Genomic DNA, 26,266 nt, shown 5'->3' with positions numbered 1-26,266 from the left:
CACCTGCTGGCCGCTTTCTTGTTGTGGGAGTCCATCTCCTGTTTCCGACACAGCATGCCCTCCATGGCCTCTGGCTCAGACTCAGCTCCTCCTCGAATTGGTAACGTTGCAGATGGCTCCAGGCGCGATGATGCCAGCCCACTGTCCCGGCCTGGTCCATTCACAGACTCGGACTCTGAGCCCTGCAGTTAACAAAACACGAGCATTTATTAAAAGGTCGGCAATGAAAACCTGGTAGAGAGAAAGCCGTGAACAGCAGCCATTTTACAGCCATAAATGTCAGGAAAGCCAGGATGAAACTTGGCTTGAAAACATTAAAATTTAAAACATTTATAAAACATATATACATGTGATTGCAAATACATGAACTATTGTTACATTTGCCACAACAGTGTTCTTCATATTTCTACCTTCAAATAAAATACATTTATAAACACAGAACTATAAACACTGCACAGTCGATCTATGACAACATGACTATAAGACTATGAGCAACATGAAAATACCAATGATGATGGTGCATGATAAATGAAGCAATGGTTGCAATGGCTCTCTAAAGAGGACAACAGCACGGAGGTGGACCGGGATCTAAGCAAAGGGTTTGGGGAAGCTCCAAAGTACTCACACGCTCCTGCTGCTTTGGTTTATAGACACGTTTAGGCTCAGATTTCTTTCCCACTGACACTGATTGCGATATTGACTTCTGGTAAAGACGCAATTGGAAAATATTATGAGCACTGTCTGAAGCAGTTATAAAACCAACACACAATTTCTCCAATTTATTTAACTGTTGTATTTACAACTGAAAGCGGGTCAAGCATTTAGTGAAGTCCTTCAGTCCCCTCTAAAATAATAATAATGTTTACAGATAATATTTAAAGCAGCTCAACGCTGTATAAATACATAAACAGTCAGGTGATATTTGTCCACAACTAAAATGAGAAAAAATATATAAACCACAACATCCAATCAAAAGCTATTGGGACAAAAAATGACTAAGATACAGATTACAAAAACAAAACATTTGATACTATGTAATGTTTTAATGATATGTAAAGACATTATTAGAAAGATATATAGATTTGAAAGGGTTTATGTCTCACCTGAGAAGTGTCATTGTCACTGTGGACCCCGTTCACAGATGCAGACTGGTTCAGTGTGGTTTGGTCCAGACTTGTTCTGTGCAACAGTAGATAAGATAATCCTTTATTGTCCCACATGGGGAAATTTCATAAGATGTGAGACAATTTAAATCACTTTAGTTTTTACAGCTTCACTTTGTCTTATTCAGCTATACCTGGCAGCAGAATCGTGTGGGTGACTTTCAGCCTCTGACTGGGCCTCTACTGGAGGAGGTGTGGGAGGTCGTCTTGCCCTCTCCTCCTCCTCTCGCCTTCTCTGGATCTCTTGTTCCTCAAGCTGAAAAAGTTGAAAGATTTCTGAGCAAAGCAACAACAGTATAATTCTTCACACTCAAGCTTTAAGCGGAACGTACTGTAGTGAGTTTCTCTAACAAAACAAATCGTTCCTCCCATGATGCCGCAAGCTTCTCAAATTCCTCGTGCCGCTTGATAAGGCTCTCCACCTCATCCACGTTTGACCCAAGTTCAGCTGCTCGCACAAGAGGCTCCTGTCCTGCCAACCATGACTCTGCCACATAAGCATCACGTCCAAACTGCAATACTTCCAGCACTAAACAAAACACATCCCAAACAAATGTTACAAGCACTGGAAAACAACTATATCATTTTGTATTGTATTATTTGACATTGGACGTAAACGCACCAATTTGTAAATGGTCCATCTTGTCTTGCCATTTATTGTTTATCTTGTCTCTCTTTTCTTGGAGTTGATTAAGTTTTTCCCTTATCTGTTGAAGCGAAAATGGTACAACAAAACATTACAAGAACTGTATTTCTTTAGTGCACTTCTTGTGTGCAAGCGTTGTAAAATACCTCATCTGATGCATAGTGGTTATTGTTAATAAGAGCTTTTCCCATGTCAATACAGGCAGTGAAACTATCTGCTCTGGCCTCAATTTCTGATTTGATGTCCTGGTGATTAGCAATGACAAGTCCTGCAGAAGACACATCCCTAAAAAGAAGAGGCACAATGTACAAGATACACAATGTATTACGACAAATACATTACTATGACATTTCTGTGCTCTAATGTGGCCTCACTGACCTTGGGCTGTCATGAGCATCGATCTGTAAGTGGACACCTTCCATCCATAGCATCAGATCTCGCACCATGTTGAAGAAGCGGAACTTCTCAATAGTGTCCAGTAGAAGGAGTCTGCGAGCTTTGCCACCCTCAAGAAGACCCTCCCATGCAGAGGTGACTGCATTTTCGCTCTTTTGAATATCCTCAGCCTTTTCCCCGGCGTAGGCTTTCTGCAGCCGCGCAGCATCATCTTGCACCTGGTTCACCTGAAAAAATACATTTATTACAATATAAGCATTTCTCCTGCCACACTGGGGTAAAAGGTGCGTTAATTTTTAAGCTACCTGTCCACTTAGTGCTTGGATATCATTTTCAAAGGTGTTGTGCTGTCGGTGTAGGTGTTGGACTGTGTTCAGATCACGGCCGAGGTCTGAAGGAAGAGCCTCCTTCTTCTCTTTGATTCTTCCAAGTACTTCCATGGCATCCTGGTGGAAGCGGTGGAGCTCATATGAAGCTGCCAACATTTGTGTTCGTGTGTCGATGAGCTCCAGCAGGTCGGCCCAGGCTTCATTCAACCCATCCTTCCACTCTGCGACACTGGCGTTTTCTGGGTGACCCGACTCGATCAGGTCGTCTGCCAGAGCATTCACTCCATCAACACGCTCTTGGCCAATAGTGCTGGTGTCACGGGCAAACTCACGGAACTTGTCTCTTAGCATCTGCAATCAGCAGAGTAAAGGTGAGCGTATGGTTCAATTTCCAAGTACATTAACACAAACAAAACTTACAGTGACATGTTCATAGTCTTGTCCAAGTTCATGAGAACCTGCGACCACCTCTCGCTCTGCAATCCACTGTTCCAGGTCATCCACCTCTCGCTTCAGCTGGGTCAGTCGTAACCTCTCATGTAGCCGACCACGGCGCTCCTCAGCCAGATCCTTCAACCCAGCATACAGCTTGTCTACTTGTGCTTGGCGTAGAGTTATTCGCTCACTGTCAATGAGTTGAAGAGTTTTGTTTACAATTTTCCTAATTTAGGCAGAACTGGAACATAAAATGCACATTAGTTACTAGTGGTTCTCACCTTTCTGGGTGTTCACTTGTGACCATGAGGCGACTACTGTTGGCAAGTTGGTGAATAGTCTGAGCGTAGTCTTCAAGAGCCTGTTCCAAAATCTGGTGCTTTTTGACCATCACCAATGCACTTTGTTCATCCTATCATATTGGGATTTGTAGTTTAACAACAAATGTCTACATCTTTTAAAAATATTGTTCATACCTTAGCCTTTTCCTCAGACATCATATGCAGCTCCTGTTCTCCCATCCAGGCCTCGGCTTCAGCAGCATCAGCGTAGAACTGTTGGGCGCGGTGGGCCTCCAGTAGACGCGCATGACGATTGTCTGTTTCCGCCATCAACTGGTCCCAGAGGTCCTTCAGTTCAGTGAGACGCTCCGTGAGCACAGACTGCCTCTCGCCGTCCACCTGGCTCTGGGTTTGGCCTCGATTGTGAATGTCATCAATGCGAGGCTGATGGCCTTGGATCTCCTTCTGCAGGGTCTGAAACAGGAGGTCTAGACTTACTGATGTAACTTTACAGACACAGATATCTTAAAGAATCTATGAGTGTACCTGATTCTTCTTGATTAACAGCTGTACAGTAGGTAAGTCCTTTCCATTGTCTGAAGATGCTGCCAATGGCATTCTCTCCTTTATCCACAGCTGTAAAAAGAAGAAAATAGGTCAGACTTTTGCGATAGACCAATCTTTGTGTCATTCATTTTAACGTACAATTTCATCCTCCAAGTCTCTGTTGAACTGATGAGCTTCTTTGGATGCCAACAGCTGCTGCCTCCGCAGCTGTAGAGGCTCCTGAAGCATTACAAAGCTGTCAGTTACTCTTCTTTGTTGACCATCTACTTCCACAACTCCAGCGTCTTCCTGAGAGAGTGCCTCGGCCTGTGTCTGTAGCGACTGCACCTCCTTCTCTCGGACTTCCATCTGATGCTCCAACATCTACACAAAGTGCACAATTATGAGGCGATAAACTTGACTCCACGGTGCTTTTTATAAAACAACAGGTACCTGGTGCTTTTTGAGCAATATGTTAACGCTGGTTAAGTCTTTGCCATAGTCGTCATTTTGTAGCTGACCCTCTAGGTTTTTAAGCCAAACATCGAGGGCTGAGCAGCTCTGTGTGAAAAGTTCTGCCCTGTTGGCGTCAAACAAGCACTGCGCCTTGGTGCGAGTGGTGCTCTCAAGCTCCTCCCACTGTTTCTGCAGATCCTCCAGGGTCTGCTGGACCACAGGCTTCAGCTCAGGCTTTTCTGAGACAAGAGCCTGGCCCTCCTGGTAAACACGGGACGAGAATACAATTGCCTTAGAACATGTTTCTAAAGCATAAGAAAGAGTAAGGACTCACTCAATTGAAGCACAAACCTTATCAATTTTATCCAGCCAGTCTTTGTTAGATGCCAGCTCCGCCATAAAGGCCTGATGTTTCTGCCATTTGCTGTGAAGATTCCTGGCCTCATCATAAGACATGTCTTGAGCGGTTAGCATTTTTTCATTGATCCACAATGTTAACTACAGAAAAATATGGATGCATATATTAATATTTAGTAAAAAAATGTCTTATTAGTTTGATATAATATAGAACATTAGTTTACTTCTTGTCCATCTTGAAGGAAGTGCTGAAGCTCACGGTTATCTTTGAGCTTGGACAGTAACTCATTTGCAGCTTGTTTATTCTTGAGATGCCTTTAAATAAATAAGGATAATAAATTGTAATTTGCCGTCTGTTTTCAAATATAAAGTCTTTTCTTTTCCCCTTACCTTTCCTGGATGGACTCTACTTTCTCCTGAATCTTATCAGAGTTTGCATTTCCGTCGTTAATTAGTCGCCGTCCCGCCTCCACCACACCAGTTATCTTCTCCTCACTGGCTTCTGTAGTTGTGAGGAAATCCTCATGTTTCTTGATAGCCTCCTCTGCCCCCTGAAGACTGTTAGGCATCTCTGTGTGGGACAGCACATACTCCTACAGAGAAAAAAGTAAATAAAGATTTTAGTTATCTTTTTGGCTATTTTTTCTTTGTGAAAGTATGTTGTGTAGAATTTGTGTCATATATTTAAAGTGGGATTCAATCACTTTACAAACTTAACATGCAACAAAAGAGTACTATGTTTTTATAACAGTAGTGTGCAATAACTTTTATGGATGGTCAAGTAGACTTTGGGTGTTCATCAATATTTGTGGATAACATTTGCATGCAAAAGTCAGTCTCAAATCTTAGTCTTACAGAGATAAACTACCTTTTTAACTCACTTCACCGATCAGTTCATTACATAAATTAGGACTATATGTTATTGAAATACTGCCTGTATTTCTAAATAACATCTAATAATTAGAAAAGTGAACAGAGCCTGAGCTCCAAGACTTTCACTTCTCCTCTGCACATGCGCAGTTAGGCGCAATCTGCAATCCAATCCTTCACAGGTTCATTCAGCGTGGTTTGAGGCCGTGTTGTCCTCAAAGCGGATGTATAAACCTCTAAAATAAGCTGCTGTCCGCTCAGGTTTTAAAAGCACACGTTAGAGAGTGGAAGATCAACAAGCCTCTGAACACATGAAAAGGGACAGGAGACAAAATAATAATAATAATCAAGCTTTCTGCTGTACTGGTCAGTGGCCTGTAGAGGCCACTAAAAGACACCAAGACTTCACCAAGCTTCAGCAGCAGAAGGGAGCGGAAAACGAGCTTATTTGAATACATTTTGCAACAATTTAAAAAGTTGTGACACACCGTAATTTTAGATTTGATTGGTAAATCACTGCTTGCCTGGATTTACCTGATTGCGCACAACTGTTATAAAATAGATCACAGTTCACACAACGTGAACTGTGAACGTCATAAGGCGCTGGTACAGCTGGCAGCCCGGTGTAAACGCTCTCTCTTCTTTCTCACACTTATTGTGCTTTATCTCCTATATTTTGTAAATATAGTTAGTATATTTTTTCTATTTTACTGTACGATAGGGACACGCGCTGGAATAGTTTTTTAATTCAACTGTTTTTGACTTTTTTCGGCTGGATTTGAGCGTTTTTCGTTGCGTTCGTTGTGTTGTTGTGACGTGAGCTAGCTCCGAGCGAGCCCACCAGCCCCCCCCCGCGCCCTCCGGCCGCGCTAAAGTACGGCGTGTCGTCGGTACACGTTTATATACACGTTTATATGAAAGAGGAACTTCACGAACGATCGGGACACGCACTGGAATCGCTTTAAATTAACTTGTTTTGACTTTATTCGGCTGGATTGAGTGTTTTCGTCGTGTCGTTGCGATGTGTCTTGGCTCTGAGTCCCCCGGCTCCGGCCCCGCCCCCCGGCTCCGGCCCCGCCCCCCGGCTCCGGCCCCGCCCCCCGGCTCCGGCCCCGCCCCCCGGCCGGCGCCGTACCGCGTTTCCACAAAGGAGGAACTCATGAAACTGCGGAGAACAGTCGTCTTACCCGGAGATCGTCACGTTATCCCGTCGCAATACTGACCTAACCTAATACTGATGTGCAATTCTGTCGTATGTGCAATTGCTGTTGGAATTAATGTGCAATTACTGTGAAATTCATGTGCAATCTATGTGCTGTCGTGACACATATTCATGTGCAATTACGGTCGGGATCACATGAAATGGTATTTATTTATTTGTCTATGGGAGTTTTTGTTTATAGGAGATCTTCTACTGAAAGTGTTTTTCAGACTTCCTATAAGTGATCTGTTCTTCTGTATCTACCTCTGTATCTACCTGCGTTGCACCAATGAAATTTCCCCATGTGGGACAATAAAGGAATATCTTATCTTATCTTATCTTATCTTAACCAGGACAGTAGTAGTAGTAATAATAACATTTACCTGGCTGTTGAGAAAAGCCTCAGCTTGTTTTGCATCTCTGAGGAAAGTCTGGAAATCAAAAGCTTGTGCCAGTAGACTGTGGCGGTTCTCCCACATACGACGAAGTTCATGCCAGCCTGTGTCCAGGGCCTGAAGCCTCTGGGCCAAGAACATGTACTGGGCATCCGTCTGACCCTGAGTCACCTCTTCACCGACGGCACGCATCTTCTCGTAGTCGTCCTTATAGTTGTCCACCTCATTCTTGATGCTCTCGTGTTGTGCTAGCAGACTCTCAGCCTCGGGCAGAGAGGTGGGAATGTCCTCTGAGGCTATGGCAGTCTGGGTGCGGGAAAGCCATGATTGAAAATCGTCCAAATCTCGGAGGAAACCTTGAAGCTTGCTGGCTTCACCCAATGACTCCTCTCGCCGTTTCATTGTTGAGTTCAGATCTTCCCAAACTTCCTGAATTTCTGCAAGTCGGCACTGAGTCTCCCCTGCTTGGTCTGGATGCTCTGTGGCCAACTTTTCTGCCTCTTTTTCCAGGTCATCCAATTTTCCCTATGAAAACAAAGTTTGGACATCTCAATGGAATTCATTCTCAAATATTCTACATTATCTGTGGCTAGTTCCACTGTACCTGAATAGCCTCCAAGTCTCTCTCCATGCCGGTGAGCTTGCGCTGCAAAGCCATGACTCCAGCCAGGTCGTTGCCCAAGCTTTGTGTGGACTCTATCACCTTGGTTTTCTCCTTCATCCATGTCTGAATCTCATTACACTCGAGATGGTAGTTCTGGATGTTAAGAGCCGAGTCCAGAGCTAGTTTCTTTTGGCCAGCCAGTAGTTCAAAGTCCTTCCATCTGTTAAGACACATCAATGCAAAACAACATATTTTTGTTTTACAAAAAACTTTAAAACAGTACTTGATATTTTCCCTCTGTGTAGTGCTAGAAATGCTGACCTGTTGTGAAGCTGATCTTTGGTCTGGTAAATTTGGTCCTTGTTGCAGTTGTCTGAGCTCAGCAGTTGTTCAGCCACCTGGTTAACATCATTAACGCGACTGCTCACATTGTTCATCTCTGGCTCCAGTGTCTCAAATCTACCGATATAAAAAAGGTATATTCAATCAAAGGTAAATAATCGTTCACCTTTGACTTGCCCAAGATTTCACTTACCTCTGCTGCACTACCTCCAAGTCTTCTAGTTTGGTGGGGATCTCCATGCTGTCTAGCCACTGCTCTTTCTCCTCTACCCACACCTGGCAGGCATCAGCCTCACTGAACATGCGATAGAGGGCCAAGGCCCCCTCCAGAGCCTGACGACGGGCTGCCGACAGAGTCTCCAGCTCCTCATAACGCTGTTCAATTGCAGGTAAGCGACCTTCCACCTAAAAACAATAAAGGCTAATTTGAGCAACAGTCAATACATTTCAGACATAATGTATTAAAATGATATCAACCTGAGGAGAACTTGTGTAGGTTTGGGGTAAGGCCTGGGCCTGCTCATGCAAAGAGTCAATCAGAGGGCGGTGGCTATGGATTTCTTCCTGGACCTCCCTCTGTTTTCGAGCCAATGTTTGTGTAGAAAACTCATCATGGCCGACTTCCTGACTGGACACCTGTCGAAGAGTCTCCATGATCCACACCTCCATGTCATTAGCATCGGTTTCAAACTGGTGCAAAGCCACTGCTTCCTTCAAACACTGCTCTCTCAGCTTGGTTGTCTTGAAAAAAAAAAATACCACAAGTGCATTATTGAGACAATAGTCCTATTGACAAGATCAGAGCAAAGTAGAAAAAGCTAATTATATCTACCTCCTCCAGATGTGCCCACTGTGCTTGGATGTCCTGGATTCTCTCTGTGACCTCTGGAGTTCCATAGTGGCCCTCATTCACTAAAGCCTCTCCAGCAGAAACACTGTGACTAAGTGGTCCATAGCGGGCAGCCATTTCGTCGCTGAAAGCTTCATGTTTACTGAGCAGGTGAAGAGCAGAGGTAAGATCTCGACCATTGTCTCCACTGGCCAGGATCTGCTCTTGTTCCCTGATCCAAGCTGCTTCTTCTCCCAAATCCCACATGAACTGCCACAAGCGGCGTGAATCTTCGAGACGCAATTTACGCGTTCCTGCAAGCTGACCCAACTCCTCGTAGGCTTGACCCAACATCTCCACTTTCTCACTCACCAGAGCAGGTTCACATGGCTTGTAGGCTGGATTTAGAACAGATAAGGATAAAGCTCAGAGCTGTTGATATAAGCACAAACCAAGTTAACAATTATGATGAACTTACCTTGTTCATAGGAGGTGAATCGTGTGGCTGACCCCTGAACTCCCTTGATCCTCTCTGCCTGAGCAGAAATGTCTGCCTCCACCAGTGTGTGCTTCTGCAGCAAGTCTAATACATCATGTAAATGTTTGCCACTGTCTTGAGACTGTAAGCGACTCTAAAAGATTCAAAGAAACAAACATGACATTTTGAATGTTCTTCAGTTTAGGATCACGTCTTTCAATTTAATCTTACCTTCATGTCAGCCATCCAGTCCATGATGTAGCGCATCTCCTGAAACAGTCTTTGCAAGTCGCGGTGAGCGTTGAGCCTCTCCCTTCGTGCTGCGAGGAGCTCTTTCAGATACTCCCAGAGTCTGAGCACATTGTCTCTTCGCGCCAGTATACGCCGCACATCGTGATAGCTCTCGGCCTCTAACTCTTTAGCCACAGCCTCCACAGCAGCGACGCGCTCCCAGTATGCTCCAATGTCCGTCTCAATGGCCTCATGTTTACGCGTGGCTGCTTCAACAGCTCCGAGATCGGTCCCAAAATTGTCCTAGTAACAGAACCAAATAATATTAATATCGCATTTATGGAGCGGGCATATTGTTTTTAAATGTATTTTGGAGCTGTACCTGAGATACCAGTCTTTGGTTCTCACTGAGCCAGGTCTCTCTCATTGCCGCTTTGCGATCAAATCGAGCAGCGAGCATCTCCAGCTTTTCTTGTCGAATGAGCTCATTCCTCAGTGCCAGTTCTCGTTCATGCTCTGCTTTTTCAAGTCGCTCCCAGGCCTGCATATGAAACACAAATTTTACATTTCTTTAACAATAATTGTTAAAGAATTTTCTAGTTCAGTTGCTGTCAACCTGGAGGACAGGACCACCTAGGGGGAAACAGCTGTTCGAGGTAAAACATTTTCTAACACACCTTATTGATGTCAGATATCAGTTTTCCTTCTCTTGGCATGTATACTTTCTGGTTGTTCGCTCGCATCTTACTCTGTATTGTAAATAGCAGAATCTCCAAATTCCCTTTCTCGGTGAATCTGTGGAGACCGACATTAATTTTCATTAGACTTAACATTGTAGACATTAAAAAGGTGGTAGAATAAAACTCATTGTGCTTTGACTCACTTGGGTGGTTTCTCTACAGTTCTGTAGGAGTTAAAAGCCTGGAGCTGATTCTGCACAGCACTCAAAGAGTTAGCCAGCTGTCGATCATTCAGAGTCACAATGGTTTGCTCAATCCACTGCAGCAGCTCAGAAGCCAATGTCTCATATTTTTCAATCAACTGGTCTGCTTCAATAGCGTAGTCCAAAACCTGGGCAAAGAGTTCACTTTAGTTTTGCATTGACAGAAGAATAAAAAAACAATGTTTTCCAACCTTGCCAATTCGTTTGCCTTCCACTGCCAGAGCCTTCATCTTAGAGAAATAGTGGTAGTACGTAGCCACATATGTAATGATAGACTTTTCATCAGGCTGATCAACATTAACGTCTAGAAAAATGTAAATTTTAATTCAAATTAAACAGTGGTGTTCATTATCTTCTCAAACACATCATCAATACTGTTCATTTTCTGTTTTACAAATCTTTTTTAATTTTTTACGTTGTTTTTTTAGAACATACCTTCAGGATCCAATAGCTTTGTTAAACCAAGCTCCTTCTCAGCAATATTAAAAGCATTTTGAAGATTGTAGTGGGCATTGGACCTTTTCAGGTTGTCAAACTCAATCACGTCAGGTCTGTGCAAAAACAGATACTCAAAGTAAACTATTAATGTCTTATTCTCGTTATTTAGTTGATTCCACTAAACACCAACTTATGAAGCTTACGGACAAGTTCATAAACCAGTTCAATTTACAGAAGAAAAATATGGACATCAATGCCAGCAGGGTGTGCACTTGCGTAGTCAGTATTAGTCTATGTGGGAAACAAGTGGGTTGGGCTTGCTGTGATCTAGGTCATCTTAAAATATGAGGCCCAAATTGAGATGTGAATAGAAACACAGACAATAGATAATAGCTTAACATATCAGTGCATCTAAGAACACTGCACAGAAGAAGTGCAGGAAGAAGTCATTGACCTGTGTTTGTGCACAATGGCATTGAACGCCAGGCCATCTCTCCAGCTGGTGGTGAAGTTGTGGATGTTGACATTAGGATATCTGCAAATGACAAATCAGACATTGATTATTAACCCTGAGCTATCAGTAATCAGAGGTGAAATTAAGAGGAATTAAAATCCTTTTAAACTGCTCTTCTCTTACCCAGCAGTTTTCATTTGGCACCAAAGAAGAAGAGCATCTTTAGCAGATTTCTTTTCTTTGTTATCCTCCGTCTCCACACTGATGTCTTGAATCTGAAAACCATATAATGATTAATGTAATATATAATAAGGTGGGTAAGGATAAGTCCATTGGGCAATAAAATGATGCAGAGACATATTTGTTAATAATTGTTGGGTCAATTACACTGCAGCAGCAAGTCTACAACATGCAAGGACCCGATTAGTCCAGGGCAAGCTTCTATGGAGGGACCAGTGGATGAAGACAGCATTACCTGGAAGCGGAGGATGATGGTCCAGATGAGACCCAGTGTGAGGCGGTGGTTTCCGTCCACAATGTCGTGTGAGCCCATGTTTTCAAGATGGACTTTTTGCTCCTTAAGGAATTGCAGTGCTTTGTCAACATTTTCCAGGCAGTGGATACGCATGCGGCCCTTGGTGGGCTTTGGCTGTGAGGGCAAATAGTTGTTAAAGTGTTAGTTGAAATATCACAATGTCAATTATTAGTGAACTAAAATGAGGGGGGGGATATATTAACATATGTAACAGAATTAATCATTGATGAAATTCTTAATTCAGTGTACCGGTAATTACACCGTCTAAGAGATTATCATCTTGTGAAATGTGACTTTACTTTATTCAAAACTGTTTCAAGCATCAAACGTTTCATTAAATATATTAAAAAGATTAAATATCATTTAAAATTGTTTAAATATATTGTAATACTGACAATCCTAATCATTGATTAATTTTGACCTCTCTACAACTCCACATATTGTACACACGAGTGTCACATGTTAGAAAAAAGCTGAGAGGGCATCTTTGTATCATAGTGTAGGTCATGAAAGGGGAAGTCAGAGGAGGTTTTCTGGGGGACACTGACCAGTTGCTCTCCTGACAGCACTTCCAGCAAACGGATTAGCATGCGGCCGTCGCGCAGATCTGTGTACAAGTCACCAATGCGACAGGTGACTCTGCCCAAGTGAGAGTTTACCCATTTGGTGAAGGTTTTCTTCTGAACCGCTTCACGCTCATCTGTGAAGATGTAAGTTCAGTCACAGTTGATTAACAAAGCAGAAAATGTCCCTACCCAATTTAATTCAAATAGAGTAAGAAGTATTTCAGCAAGAGAAACAAAAGTCATGCTCTGTTGAAGCTAGTTATTTATTATAATACTACTAACAAAACTAAGCTTAATGAGATTGTTCCTAGCTAAGCAAAAGCAGTGTTAGTGGGTGCAATACCAATTACAGACAGAAAAGTATTTTAGTGACCATACAAAAAATGCCTGTGAATGAAGATTTTCCTCATTGCATTAAGAACTAAAAAGAGACCAATAAATTAAGCTGTTAACAGCAGCTCAGACATATGGACCACGGGAGTAAGAAGCTAATCCCACGCTGCCACCTAACAAGGTGACCTCATTTCTAGGACACACGTCTTCCGCCATTTAAAAGACGATCGGTGAAGCGAGGTACTTAATGCACAATGCTGAACACAAGTTTCTAAACCCAGAACCTGACTAAAAATAGACCTTATGAGCAAGTCTGCCATAATGAGTTAAACAAAACAAAGTCCTTCCTGCAGTTGTTAATAAGATAATGATGGTTGGGATGAATGGATCCTAGCAAAAACACAGTTGATAACAGATACACAAGGCTATTTTTGTGTAATTGTGTTGTAACCATGTCACAACTCATTTGTGTATTGTTGCATCACTGTGACCGTTAACTGATTTTGAAATTTCAAAACAACATGAGGGCATGAAGAAATACCACAAGATTTAACAGAAACCATGAGCCAGTGAAAGGTACTTCCCTTGAATCTGAATCATTTGTGTTTGTTTATTACCACTGAATGTATGGCAAGAATCAGGCTTAGAGTTAGAGTTAGAGTCAAGCAGACCAAATGCTGGGTGAGGGCTGCATTCTTATGATGGCTTGGTCGTGTCGGGACACCCCAATCATTAGGCAGGACACAGAGCAGTGCTCCCTAAACATGCTCCTGGTGTTGATGTGTCTCTAATGACAAGGCTCCTGCATCACAACAGGAGGCAAACACAGCGTTCGTGTCAGGCATGTTTACTCGTTAGAGCAAACACGGGCATCACCGGACACTGAAGTAGATAAGCACCACAGCTGTGTAAAATAATGAGGTGTTTAGTTGGAGCTGGGCTGGGTGCACTCATGTTATCACATTTATAAAGCTGATGTCTCCTACAGGCCCAGGGCCCAAACCTGTGAGAGAGAAGAAGCCATAGCTTCTGTATGTCGTCAGTGCCTCTGAAAACACCTGAGCAGCGTGCCAACATTGTTTCACTCTGACACAAGAGATAAAACACAGGACAGTGGGAAAATATCAGCTACAGACGTCAAGTCTCTAATTACTGCTAAGGTGTCTTTAGCCATGAACATTATAATCCCATATTTTGTAGACACAGAAAAGGAGTCTAGTTTCAAACAGACGTTTGATAAATGTTCACTCGGATTTTCTTTACCACAATTGTTCTGTGTAGTCTTGTCTAGTCATTCATTATCATTGATGATGCAAGACAATTATCTGACTAACAGTTTATGAATGGGACCAACTATGAGAAAGGCAGATTTTAACATAATAATAACTGTTTGTTCTTGGTAGTGAGATGCTTTAGGTTTGCTGGTCCCGGGGAAGTTTGGGGCACCTTAAAACATACTTTTACCAGAGCTTCTTTATGACTTGTTTTGGTTTAACCTCCAAAGTCAGTTGCTGATAAAGATGGTAATCTTCAGGTAATCTCAGAAAATATGCGACGGACATAATCTTGTTTGGTTGGTACACAGACACTAGGACAAAGTTCAGTAATAACATGACAAACTGTCACATAGATGCAAGGAATATTTCTAAGAATTAACTGAAACTAAAAAAGGACAAATGAGCTAACTGTCATTAGCTCATTTAATTGCTCATGGTTTATGACAGATGGATTGAAGTGTGCAAACAGCTCTATCATAGAGAACTGCACTGCTCCTGTGTGTTGTATGACACCGCTCGGCTTCATCTAGCCACCTCAGCACTGAGGGCCAGGAAAGTCTTCTATAAAAAGACTAAAGCAGACAGCACTTTCACAGGAATAATGCATTCTGCCGATCTGATCTAGTTTCTTGGCAGTGTTATTTTTACAGCAGTTGTATTTATTGACAAAGATGAAAGAACGCCTCAGACTCACTAACTGCTAACAAGAATCCCCTTTTGTCGTCCACCCAGGTCATGTGCTGCACCCGTTTTGAACTGTTTTGGAATGTCTTTGAGTCCAAAAACTCCTCAAATCTCTCTCCACACCCACGATGAGAGTGTGTAGTCTCTGGTCACCCTGTCTTCACAAAGAATGAAAAAACATCCTTGTGAATATCTCACTTATGTGTGGCCTTGTGTTATATGCCGAGAAGGATTACGCTTTTGTACCACATCATTTTGATCAGTTTTTCATTCTTTTTTATTTTTTTACGAAGATCCATACAATAAGAACTTAAATGTGATTTGTGTTGAAATTATGAGCAATACAACAAATACGATCTATAATGACAGTTTGTCAGAAATAAGTATAAAGACTGTAACCTATGCCAATACACTATCTTGTGCAGCGAAAATCAAAATGTTAAAAGACACACTGAATGTTCTTAGAAGTGTGTCTGTAGGCAGCCACGTCCTTCCTCCTCTTCTCACATTCAGATAAGACGGTTGCAAAACCACTGCTTGTTATTTCTGCACTTGAACAGTTTGGAATGAAGTTGCACCCATTTCTGTGGCAAACTCAAATAGTATTTTTTTTTCCTTCATATTTGCATTCTTTCTGGGCCACCAACAAGTTATTCCCCTCTGCACCAAATGCAGCTGCATCTGATAATGCAGAAGACAGGGGAGAGGACAGCCCAAGGCTAGTCCCATGAGACAAGACTGAAACTCTTTTAGTCACAACATCTGCCGACCAAACAATGTCAACTGTCAACAAGACTGTTTTGTGACCCTTCCAAAGCTGCACCTTCTTGAGACTTAGAAACCTGTAAATATTGGTAAAACTGTACAAACAAAACCTTTAAAACGTGGGTGTGCACAATGAACTGTGGGTAATGTGACTCTGAGTTACAGCTGGAGGCCACAGAGCCACAGCTTTCACTGGTGTTGGTAATATTCAGTTACATGATACAGTTCAGAGGAACTTGACCCAAAACGCATCAGTGACCTCAGCTCGGCTTCAATCTAAGAGAAAAGCCTAAGAACTCAGGTCAAAGCTATCAACAGAGATTTAAGTCTTGGTTAATCAATACAGGTATGTGGTTATGTAGTATGAGGTTATTTTTTTAAAAAGGTAAATATGAATATTGCCTATGAAAAGGCTATAAAATAGACAAAATAGGTACCACTTTGCAGGATTTATAGGGTCATTGGCAGTGGTACCTAAATTATGTTTATTCTGGTTAAGTAAACCAGAGTGACATTGCATTCCAAAGTCCACAGCGGCTGATTCAGAGGTCAGTGGAAACCTGGACAGTGACCCTTTGGAACAGGCCTGTGGCAAAACCCTGCTTACACTATCATTTATATATTAACCAGGAAATTATTTTCTGCTCAGTCCAGCTCCCTGCATGCTTTAGGATAAGGGCAAGTTATACTGGACATGTTCTTGAGACATAAACCACGTTGTGAGCAGATATTAATATACACTTAATGCCCACATATAAGTAAATGTAATTTACAAACTAAAATGTTTAATGAAAAAGTAATACCACTATGACTAACCAATAAAATCGTGTTTAAGGGCCAAATACAGTCAGTAAGGTGGTATGATAAACTATTTTTTAATGCCGTGTAATGTGCCATTTTGTACACATTTCTCCTTTATCACATGAGCTCACTGAAGTCATGATTTAATACAAGAGGCAGGGAGTGACATGAAGAATGAGCCCCAAGGCAAGTCAAACTGGAAATACAAGTAGCTGTGGCCAAAAAGGTGTTTGTATCTGCAATAGTGAGCACAGCCATGACAGTAATAGCTATATATATATAAATATATCAGTAATTTATGAAAATAGAGTTTAAAATGACTTTATTTTTCTGTAGTCTTTCCCTTGTGCACAGATAACTTACCAACTACCGGTAATTGTGTTCTTATTGGTGTTGTTATAGTGATGCCAATCTTGCAATTAAATAAAAAGGAAGTACCGGTATATGATGTATAATAGCTGTATAAATTGTATCTTTATTTGAAAATCAACTTTTTGCAATATCTTTTTTGACAAAGAATGTAAAATATGTGGAGAGCATAACTTGCCACTGAAGAACAGCCCCATACGAGTGTCAGGGAGGGACCGGATGTCAGGGCTCCTCGTAGGCAGGACGTGCATGAGCTGGCACAATGCACTACCTTAAACACCTCAATGTGCCTGTGACTTAGAGTTTAAAGGCTTAGAGCGGGACATTAAACAACAACAAATCCACTTTAATATTAGCTTGGGACAGAAGTCATTCATTTGATTCTACTTTGGCGTTCGTAAACTAATGAAACGCATTTTTGAAGTTTTTGCACTCTACACCAGTAACCTTCTGGTTGTCACCATCTCTCTCGTCATCAGTCAACCATTAATGATGTTTGTATGTTCTACCTGTAGAGCTGAGCTCGTGTGCAGACACAAAGCCATGCATTGTAATAAGATAAGAAAAGGACAGGTGGCTGGTGATCAGGTGCCAGACTGCCGCCTTCTTTTAGAGCTGATATGAAGTCTGCTGAATGAATGCAACAGCACTCACTTTACAGTATACAGTGTACTGCTGTATACTTTTATAGTATGAGAGGAATCTCACTGATCTCACTTCAGACAAATAATGCTAAGTCTAATCAAACAACCTGTAGCCGCTGCTGTTGGAACAGATCATTATAATGCTCAAACTCTGCACCATGTTCTTTCTGCCTCTGTAAATTGATTAGAAGAACTCCTTATCATCTGTTAATATTAACGATAAGTGTGTGAGCCAAAAAGACTATTCAAAACACAGGGTAATCGAGTCACAAAAACTGGACTGAAATCCTGACAGGATTGACTGATAATTTTCTGTAAACCAAAGGACTAGGCTGGAGCAGCGCTTACCTTGCAACTGTTTAAAGCGGCCCTCCAGGATGTTGGAGTATTGCACCTGGTTTACAAACGCTGCAGGGGACAGATCCCTGTGCTCCCACTCCATCTTCTCTCCTCAATGTTTCAGTCTGATGTTAAATTAATAGGGATAACTCCAGCATAGCCCAGCAGATGCAGCTTTTCCGGAACAAATAGTCCCAAAGACAAAATTACAATGTCCAACCTTATTTTCTTCTTGCTGTACTTCTTTAAAACATAGTATGGTCTTGAAAATGTTGCCACCCCTCCTTTTTCTCAACTATACATCCCAGTTTGTCCAATGGAAACACAGCTCCAAGCACAGGCGTGGAGGGTCCGATTCAAAAAACTCTTTACAAACTTAAGTGAAGAACATAATGTTCCGATACACCACCTCTTATAAAGAAGTTCACCACATTTGTGGCCTCCGACTGGAGTCAAAACTTGTGGTCACACTCCCTCGTGGTCCTTGTAAAGGAGCAATCGACTCCTTCCCTCCAAATGCAAGAGCAGAGCAGCTAACTGGCTGCGGTCGAATGGCTGTGTAAACAAAGCCTGCTGGGCCCACTGAAAATGGTACCATTTGCATAAGGTGTGTTTGAGGGAGGAGCGCACACAAGGCGACTGAAGAGACAGTGGGGGAGGAGGTGTGGAGGTGGACTAAACCATTAGAGCTCTTCTCTGGCTATAGCTTCAGGAGGATTATTCGACTCTTCTTAATTCCCCACCAGGGAGTGGCCTGCCAGGACGTATATCTTCAGACTGTCATCTTACCCAGTCGTTCACAGCAGTTTTTACTGTCAGCAGTCTCAGTTTGATACAGGCTTGACACAGGAAGGAAGGAAGTTATAGAGCAGCCGCAATAGTGAGAAGCTCTTTGCTGCCACAATAGATTCAGCCTGTGTTTGTCTGTTGCACTAGGTCATGACACCTGTGCAATAATCAAATTTGTGAAAACCTATGGATTTGTGTCAATGTACTTGGTTTCTTTTTCTATAAGTATATATGTTCAGAGTCTAAATACTGCTCTATATCAAGGCTTAAAAAGGCCCTGCCTTTTGGAGAGAAGGGGATAACTGTCCGGGAGTCTTCAGTAAAAATACCAGTAACGTTTTGTTGTGTGTGCTCATGATGGCCAGGAGCATCTGGACGGACCTCATTAGACGGACAAATGCCTCAGGCTTTTGGTAACAAGGTGTTTTACAAACGTGGACTGGACTAATGAGAGCCAACTCACTGCCTTCAAACGGCGACAACCTCAGAAGACATGCGTTCTGTTTTTTTATTATTTACATTCCGTTTACTTATGTGATTGTATGTATATATATATAAATTGTATGTGTGGTGTGAAGTTTTGAACGGAGCTCCTCTTCCAAGTTTAGACATTCAAGAAGCTGCAATGATGTGTAAAATTAATGAATAATTGATGACGTTCTGGAGAGAATAAAGGCTGGGAGCAGCTGGACTGGACGTGTGAAGGAGTTTTGATCACCAGCTCTTTTCCACAAATGTTATTCATATTTAACTGCCAGCAAAGTAAACCTCCAGGGAGCAAATTAACACCAATATAATGTAAAATATCAATTCAATGTTCTTCATCATTAGAGTCTCACAATAATTGGGGTTAGAATTTTAAGTCTGTTACAGCAAAACAGCGCAGTTAGAGTGATAAAGTCGGAAGTGAAACAATCTGAGGGAATAGTTGAGAAAGCATAATGTGTTAGCCGCAGCAGCAGCAGTAGCAGCAGCAGCAGCTTACGACATGCACAGGGTCCTGACATTTGGGGAGAAGTGGAAGAGGTAGGAGATGTGCCCCGGGGCAATGAGCCGCAGAGGCATGTGAAAGAATGTGCACTTCAGGCCCACACTTGTCCCACGCCGATGGTATCACAGGTATTCAGTTAACACCAGCCCCAGCACTTCTGCTCCTGTCCCATAGCATTAACATACATAAAACATGGGACTAACCTCACACTACTGCACAACTGCAATACTTTTACACTGAAGATAAACATCTACAGTACACCGTTAGCATCCAGTGATTACTTAAGGAAATAAAGCTTGCATTTGGAAGTAAAATTAACTTAATCTTTTAATGGTTTGACTCCAACAGTGCTCACAGAACAGAAGGCGATTCTGTGTGTGTGGGAGTGAATAGGGTGCATGGCTGTGTGACACTGCCCTCTGCTGGGGTAAACTTAAAAGTAGCACCCTTTTGACTGTCTTTTATCAATGAGGAAATAACGTAATTTAGAAGTTTTTTTTTTTTTAGGTTGTCCAAAGTTGAACTTAAGAGCCACTGAGCCACTGGGATGTGTGAGCCACAGCCCTGATATCTGCTGTGCAACTTTTAGGCCTTGTCCTCATTTTCAAGTATTTCTGTCTCGCTCTTTTGGGACGGAGACCAAAATTAAGTTTCAACTAAAATCACTGAACCCAATTAGAGTTTTGCTGCATACGCCGATGAGTTCACTTTTAAAATGAAAGCTCTCCCGTACATTTGATGAACTAATGAAACACATGCAGCATAAATGTGGTCGTGTACATTTAGTTTTTACAATGATTGATATTTTGATGTATTTCATGTAACAATAATACTACTTATCTGTACAATTACTTGGGAACGCCTTTTTGAAAATGCAGCTTGTTCTGTCCCCATCAAATACCATGCAAATCCACCTGTAATTCACCCAGCACAGCTAACTACTCTGCCATTCTGCCTATACAATATTATTTCAGATTGCTTGGTGTGTGCGTGCAGCGTACCGGCCAGTGCCTTGATGCGCGAGCGTTCGAAGAGGCGAGCCGAGCTGTTCTCATTGTCCCAGTCGGTCTCTGCGGCCAGGTCCCAGCGGTTGTTGATGTCATTGTACTGCTGCTGGATCTCCAGGCTGTCGAAGTCTGTGGGGGAGATGGTGCTCATGGTGCTCCAGGGAAACGCATTCAACCTAAAACACAGACAAAACACATCAGCGCTCGAGTTCAGCCGCTTCTTAGAGGAAAATGTGCTTCAACGCAATGTGATCAAACACTGGAGATAAGTTCCATATTTGGTTAAGCAAAAACTCAACTCATGCTGGCCCTCCTTCTATTGGGCACATGATTTATCACTAGGACTGGGTATCTTCATTTATTTTTCAGGAACCAGTATTTGAACACTTTTTCTGTACCAGTACCAAGTGCATTAATCATTATCTAGAACAAATAATAAGAATTATATAGCTCATCAATTTAATTGACACGGTTTCTTTGAGGAAAAAGCTGTAAATTTCCTCATTCATCATTCTGGTGAAACTGCCAAGTAATTTTCTGTAGTGCTCGCTCAGCACTAACCAGGCTTTGAAAAAAATTGGTACCAGTTTTTGATACCATTTTCTCTTTGATATCAGTAGAACCTGACATATTATATTTAGTATGAATCTCTAACCTATGTAGTTCATTATTTTTTTCATACATTTTCGATGTAAGCTGCAATTCTGGTCTAAAACGGCTTGATAATAGAAAAAGGTCCAATGACTCTGTTCAAAAGGTCCGAACTGATAAATCTGCCTCTTCATGGCGACATTTCACTGTAGCAAGCGGTACAGTGATTTAACAAAAAAGTACTGTAAACTGTAACTTTGAAATTGTACCTAGCCCTAATTATTACTCTGCAGTCTTAGTGTGCTTGATTTATTATAATAACTGATACCATTATGCACCAAGCAAAAAGCATCAACAAAGATATATGTTTTGACTTTACCCCAACAGTTCCGAAATAAGATGCACAAATGGATAACAAGACAGGAACCCAAGCAAACCACAGCCTGACATCTTCATTTCCCACTATTCGCGTGTCGTTAGAGACGACAATGGAGTTAAAATGGAGAAGGAGTAAAGGTGATGCATTTTTGGCCGTCACACTAAATTAGAATAAAATGATTTACTCAGACAAAACTGTGTCTGCCTCAGATTTGGCCTGCGTTCCACCAGGGGGTCTGGATTGGGATTATAACCCCAATTGGAAGGCCCCATTAAACCATTGGTGACCAGATTAATGCTCAAATTGAATCCTGAGTTTGCTAATACCTGGGAGTTGAGCTCTTGTTATGTCTAGCCATACTGTCTGAAATTGTGATAGCTCCGGAAACAGGGAGGAGTGAGTGAAAGCAGATACAAAATGTTATTTACGGTACTGCTTCAGAGCCAAACGAGGCAAGCATCTCCTAAAAGGGGAAACGTTCAGTTAATTACTCCATAAATGCTCTATAATTTTCAATCAGCAGCATTTAGTCACGACGTCAGACCTGGGAACACGAGCAGTCCAAAAGAACAGACTAGAGTCAAATTAAATGAGAAACAAATGAGAGATTCATAAAATACAGAGCAGAAATCCAAGAGAGAAAAAACAATTCTGCTTCTTACTTCATCTTTGGTTTCCCTATTTGTATTAAAATAGCACTACAAGCACTGAAGAGTTTAGATATACAACATTTTAAACAAAAACAAGCTTTGCTAATCCTATTACAGTAGTGCCAGATTAAGATGAGTCTGGGAATAGAAACTAAATGCAGGGATTACAGAAATAAACAGAATGACCTTTCACCTTTGGTCTCATGGGCACAGGGCACCCCAAATGCAATGTGCCGTCCTCCTACTCTAAATATTAACTTTATGATACACGTGAAAGTATGTGGATAAGTATGGCTGAATTGAGAGGGTCATTATCTCCAATATTACCCAAAAACACCAATATATTCACCTGACTGATATCTTTATATAGCACATGTGATTGTCCACAAAGGAGGGACAGTTGTCGGGGTTTTGAAAGTTTGGCCACTAAATAAAACAAGTGGAAGTAAATGGGGCAAGCAGCCAGAGCCACAAAGACATATAACGCTGCAGGACAGGCCCAGAGCCGAGGCATCAGGTCTTCCCTGTGGTGAGGCTGAGGCAGGGGTCAGGGAAGCTGGCCCACGGGAATGCTCTGCTCAGTGTGAGGACGACTGGCTCGGCTCATTGTCTGTGCTAATCACTACTGCATGGATCAGACCAGCAGTCCTCTGACCTACTGTCACACTGCACTCTGCAGCTGCACACAACAGTCTTTAAGATGAGAGGAAACTCCAGTGATCTCAGAAGAGGAAATCACTTTCACAACATTTGTCTTAGAATAGACCTATTATGGTTCGTCTGCTCTCTAAATTCTACACATTCATCATGGTCGCTTTATTTAGGTGATTATCACAACAGCACTATTGATCCAAAACCAAGATAAATTAAGTCATAAACATAGTCTGTGTCTCACGCTCAATAATTTTTTTGAGAAATCCAGTCGCGCATGTCCCACTAAAACACTGTAAAAGCAACAAAGCAAACACATCACTGACCCTGATTTCCCTTGTCAAAGAGAATGGCAGAAGATGCAGACACACATACAAAGAGAGAATCTTTAGATTTGAGCAGTGACATGAAAGTGTGTGCAGAGCTGAAAAGAGTGAAAGTGGGCCATAGGCTTGGGGCTAAGGACAGGCCCAGCACAGTGACACCAGCCTCTCCCCGTATCACACAGCTGCTGCTTAATCAGGATGAAACTCACAAACAGACCACGATCACTGTCCACAGGGAATTAGGCCGCCGCACATGGGCCAGAGCCTGCGCACCAGGCCACAGGCTCTGTCTGCGCCCACAGACAAAGCTCTGAGCAGCATCTCTGTCCCAACACTATTACACATCACATGACACAGAAATGACCTGTACATGACCAGAGCACAGCTGCACAGCACTTTGTAATTAGGCCTCACGTAAACCAGACTAAACTGCTCATAACTCAATTCAAACTAATGATCTGGGAGTGGCTATGTTTTTTAAACCTCACGCTCTTGGTTTGAAGGGCGTCTGCACTGTAATGAAAGCATGTGCCACTAAAACGGCCCCATACAATGGAGGAGTCAGCAGAGCGCGGGGCCACATCGCCGCTTCCTGTGCAGTGATGGCACATGATCAGAGGCCCCTCTCAGCACTGATCCTGTCTGAATGGGGTACAGCCCTTTGTCGGCCTGTAGAATCACATCAGTCAGCGAGGCTGGCCACAGAAACGCACGTGTCTGACAGTACACTTTGAAAGAAATTACCCGAAAATATAGTTTATCGATACTATCAATACCTGGTGCCTATTGGGCCACTCTCAGGTGCCCGCTTGGACTTCATCCAAAGCTTAGTGTTTCACCAGAAACTCAAACTTTCAAAATACACACAGTAAGCACATAGTTACAAGCCGCTGAAATAGTTAAAGCAAAATTGACGAGTCTTTGACTTTAAGTTAAGCAAAAGGCGCCGTGTTTAGATCACAAGAGACAAATAATACTCAATACCTCAATGTAATTGGCAGGAGTAGCCTGTTACAAAGAGCAGAGCAGGAGCTGTAGGAGCAGAACAGACCAGGACCACGACCAGACCAGGACCAGACCAGGACCAACTCATGCAGGACTTAACAAGTATTAAATCAGGACTCACACATGACTGAAATTAATACGGTCACATAGAGCCACATGAGGAGAAACTGTTGAGTGGGAAAGGTTACATTCTCAAATTTCAATGAAGACTATGTTGTATGTATTTGCTTTGCACTTTTTGCATATATATTTGGACAATTTTATTAGTTTACTTGTTAACAAGGGTCTAGTGTGGAAAAGATAATGCTTGATTTGTTCATAATTTAGTTAATCACTCTGGTTTAGTTACTAGTTTACTCTTTAAAAACCTGATCTCGCGATAGTTCAGCCAATCACATCTTCTCACTTTCAACCAATCACAGTTTAGCACCTGACGGGACTTCTGTGTGTTTTAGCAAAGTTAGGTGTTGTTTTCCCTTCGTCTGGCCACGGTCGCCTCCGTCTGCTCCCCGTTCCTCATGTGCTCTTCTTGTGGGTTCTTGGTGCTTGAGAATAAACCAACAACTCCCTTATCCAACATATCCAACATCAACAACCACTCCCTTATCCAACCACATACAGGAACTTAATTAATAAAGAGTGATGAGTAAAAGCTGACGTCCTTCTTTGTTCTGGCCGGTCAACCTGGGAAGATTGAGGATTATATATTCAGGAATTATACAGTCCTTTCAGGGGTTGCAAGATTGGGTCTCCTTCCCAACGCCTCATTTACATTACTCCTTGAATGAGTTAGATTTACTACAAAGCTATCTGATTTCCTGATATTCTTTTAAACTTTTTGTTCTTAAAATTCACAAAATGTCCCACACGTGCACATTTATCGGATGACATCTTAAATAAGTGTGTTAAGATGAATGCAATTGGAGGCCCATTTAGGCAGCTCTCGACCAACTCTGTGCTCTTGAAATAGCCCTCAGCCACCCAAAGGTTGATGAGCCCTGCCCTATGCTTCCTGGACACAGCCGTTTAGAAGTCCAAGATAACATTTCCTTCAAATTTCCCAAAACGCAATATGTAAATGGTCCAAGGATGTGCAGATCCTTCTATGCAGCTAAACAAATATGAAAATTGCCTTCAGAGATAGTCTGTCAGTGTTTGTCTTTGCCTGACACATGAGCTCACAGGAGCTCATTGTGCTGCACAGAAGATGCATATTTATCTTAAGAAAACTTTTCTTCAACATTATTAGAAGAATAGCTGCTTAAAATTGATGTATCTGATGCTTTTTTGGTAAACAAGGCCACCACAGATGAGTTATTCCTCTTCTGCCATAGGCACAGAGTGTGACAAAGCACAACACACTGTACACAACACAGTATTTGTACGATCTGATTCCCTGTTACAGGGACTTACACTTTACACTTGCCAGAAAATGAAATTAAAAACTGCTCAGACAGTGTTGAAGGTCCAGTTTCCCTTGCTAGGTTAGTGCTATGGGTCATCGCAGCACAAAGAGTGAGAGTGGCAACAATTGAAAGAATCTGTTGGAGAGGGATTTGAAGAATCAGCACTCTGGGGGGCCACATTCACTGTGCATCTCCATTGTTGGGCTTTAACCAGACATTCATCCGCACTGACAGACTTTAGTGTCACCAAACCAGCAGGGCTTCTGTTTGTACACAATAAACTGCCATCAGCTCAGTCATGTCAAGAATCAGTCAGTTTATGTGACACTATCTTTACTCTTGACGAAATGAAGCCAAGCTACTAAACTACATTGTATGTTGTTGTATTTTACCTGATGCTGAATGTAAAGAGTAGCGTGAGTGCATTATAGCACCCCCTGGTGGTATATAAGCAACTGAGGCGTAATCATTGTTTGCTTGTACAACATAAATAATAAAAGCTGAACAAAATATATTCCAATTCAGTTAAGCCATGTTTGAGTCTTGTGGAACTTGCTTGAAAAATGCAGAATGATATTTCATTATTTTTATACAGATCGATATCTCGACTTCTCTACTCTACGTGCATAAAGCATTGAAGAAGTGTGTATTCTGGATCCCAGGCAATTGGGGAACGACCAATCCAAAGACGATCATGCAAATACAACTTTAAGGACTTATGTTTAATTTAGAGCTGCAACCTTATTGGTTTCGGTTAATTTGTT

At 42.1% G+C, this 26,266-nt stretch overlaps 1 protein-coding gene across 6 annotated transcripts in view; it reads right to left on the bottom strand.

Moving 5' to 3' along the window:
• The window catches only part of sptbn2 (spectrin, beta, non-erythrocytic 2), a 31,965-nt gene that overhangs the window by 4,114 nt on the left and 1,585 nt on the right, over positions 1-26,266 (bottom strand). The window contains exons 2-37 of one of the 6 annotated variants that reach the window (XM_072446281.1): positions 20,489-20,670; positions 17,717-17,815; positions 12,478-12,629; positions 11,870-12,043; positions 11,578-11,669; positions 11,395-11,475; positions 10,938-11,053; positions 10,694-10,806; positions 10,443-10,630; positions 10,237-10,354; positions 9,942-10,100; positions 9,560-9,862; positions 9,329-9,482; positions 8,854-9,248; positions 8,499-8,762; positions 8,215-8,426; positions 8,001-8,138; positions 7,680-7,899; positions 7,064-7,600; positions 5,000-5,202; positions 4,834-4,924; positions 4,604-4,750; positions 4,250-4,513; positions 3,956-4,180; positions 3,797-3,886; positions 3,446-3,724; positions 3,251-3,381; positions 2,955-3,159; positions 2,511-2,885; positions 2,188-2,432; positions 1,956-2,094; positions 1,786-1,870; positions 1,496-1,692; positions 1,298-1,419; positions 1,104-1,179; positions 4-182 (exon numbers count right to left, since the gene is read on the bottom strand). In XM_072446281.1, the coding sequence (XP_072302382.1) occupies positions 4-182; positions 1,104-1,179; positions 1,298-1,419; positions 1,496-1,692; positions 1,786-1,870; positions 1,956-2,094; positions 2,188-2,432; positions 2,511-2,885; positions 2,955-3,159; positions 3,251-3,381; positions 3,446-3,724; positions 3,797-3,886; positions 3,956-4,180; positions 4,250-4,513; positions 4,604-4,750; positions 4,834-4,924; positions 5,000-5,202; positions 7,064-7,600; positions 7,680-7,899; positions 8,001-8,138; positions 8,215-8,426; positions 8,499-8,762; positions 8,854-9,248; positions 9,329-9,482; positions 9,560-9,862; positions 9,942-10,100; positions 10,237-10,354; positions 10,443-10,630; positions 10,694-10,806; positions 10,938-11,053; positions 11,395-11,475; positions 11,578-11,669; positions 11,870-12,043; positions 12,478-12,629; positions 17,717-17,815; positions 20,489-20,645 (6,725 nt within the window). In that variant the 5' untranslated portion in view covers positions 20,646-20,670. Of the gene's footprint in view, positions 1-3; positions 183-625; positions 704-1,103; positions 1,180-1,297; positions 1,420-1,495; positions 1,693-1,785; positions 1,871-1,955; positions 2,095-2,187; positions 2,433-2,510; positions 2,886-2,954; positions 3,160-3,250; positions 3,382-3,445; positions 3,725-3,796; positions 3,887-3,955; positions 4,181-4,249; positions 4,514-4,603; positions 4,751-4,833; positions 4,925-4,999; positions 5,203-7,063; positions 7,601-7,679; positions 7,900-8,000; positions 8,139-8,214; positions 8,427-8,498; positions 8,763-8,853; positions 9,249-9,328; positions 9,483-9,559; positions 9,863-9,941; positions 10,101-10,236; positions 10,355-10,442; positions 10,631-10,693; positions 10,807-10,937; positions 11,054-11,394; positions 11,476-11,577; positions 11,670-11,869; positions 12,044-12,477; positions 12,630-17,716; positions 18,283-20,488; positions 20,671-26,266 lie in introns of those variants that run through there. The other 5 variants (XM_072446275.1, XM_072446276.1, XM_072446278.1 and 2 more) reach the window with 5 other exon arrangements.

This window comes from Eucyclogobius newberryi, unplaced genomic scaffold, assembly GCF_026437365.1.
Source record: "Eucyclogobius newberryi isolate DKJ021-1_F unplaced genomic scaffold, fEucNew1.0.hap1 SCAF_15, whole genome shotgun sequence".
Classification (NCBI taxonomy): domain Eukaryota; kingdom Metazoa; phylum Chordata; class Actinopteri; order Gobiiformes; family Gobiidae; genus Eucyclogobius; species Eucyclogobius newberryi.
Note: the sequence above shows the minus strand (reverse complement) of the source record. Positions and strands in the feature narration are given on the sequence as shown.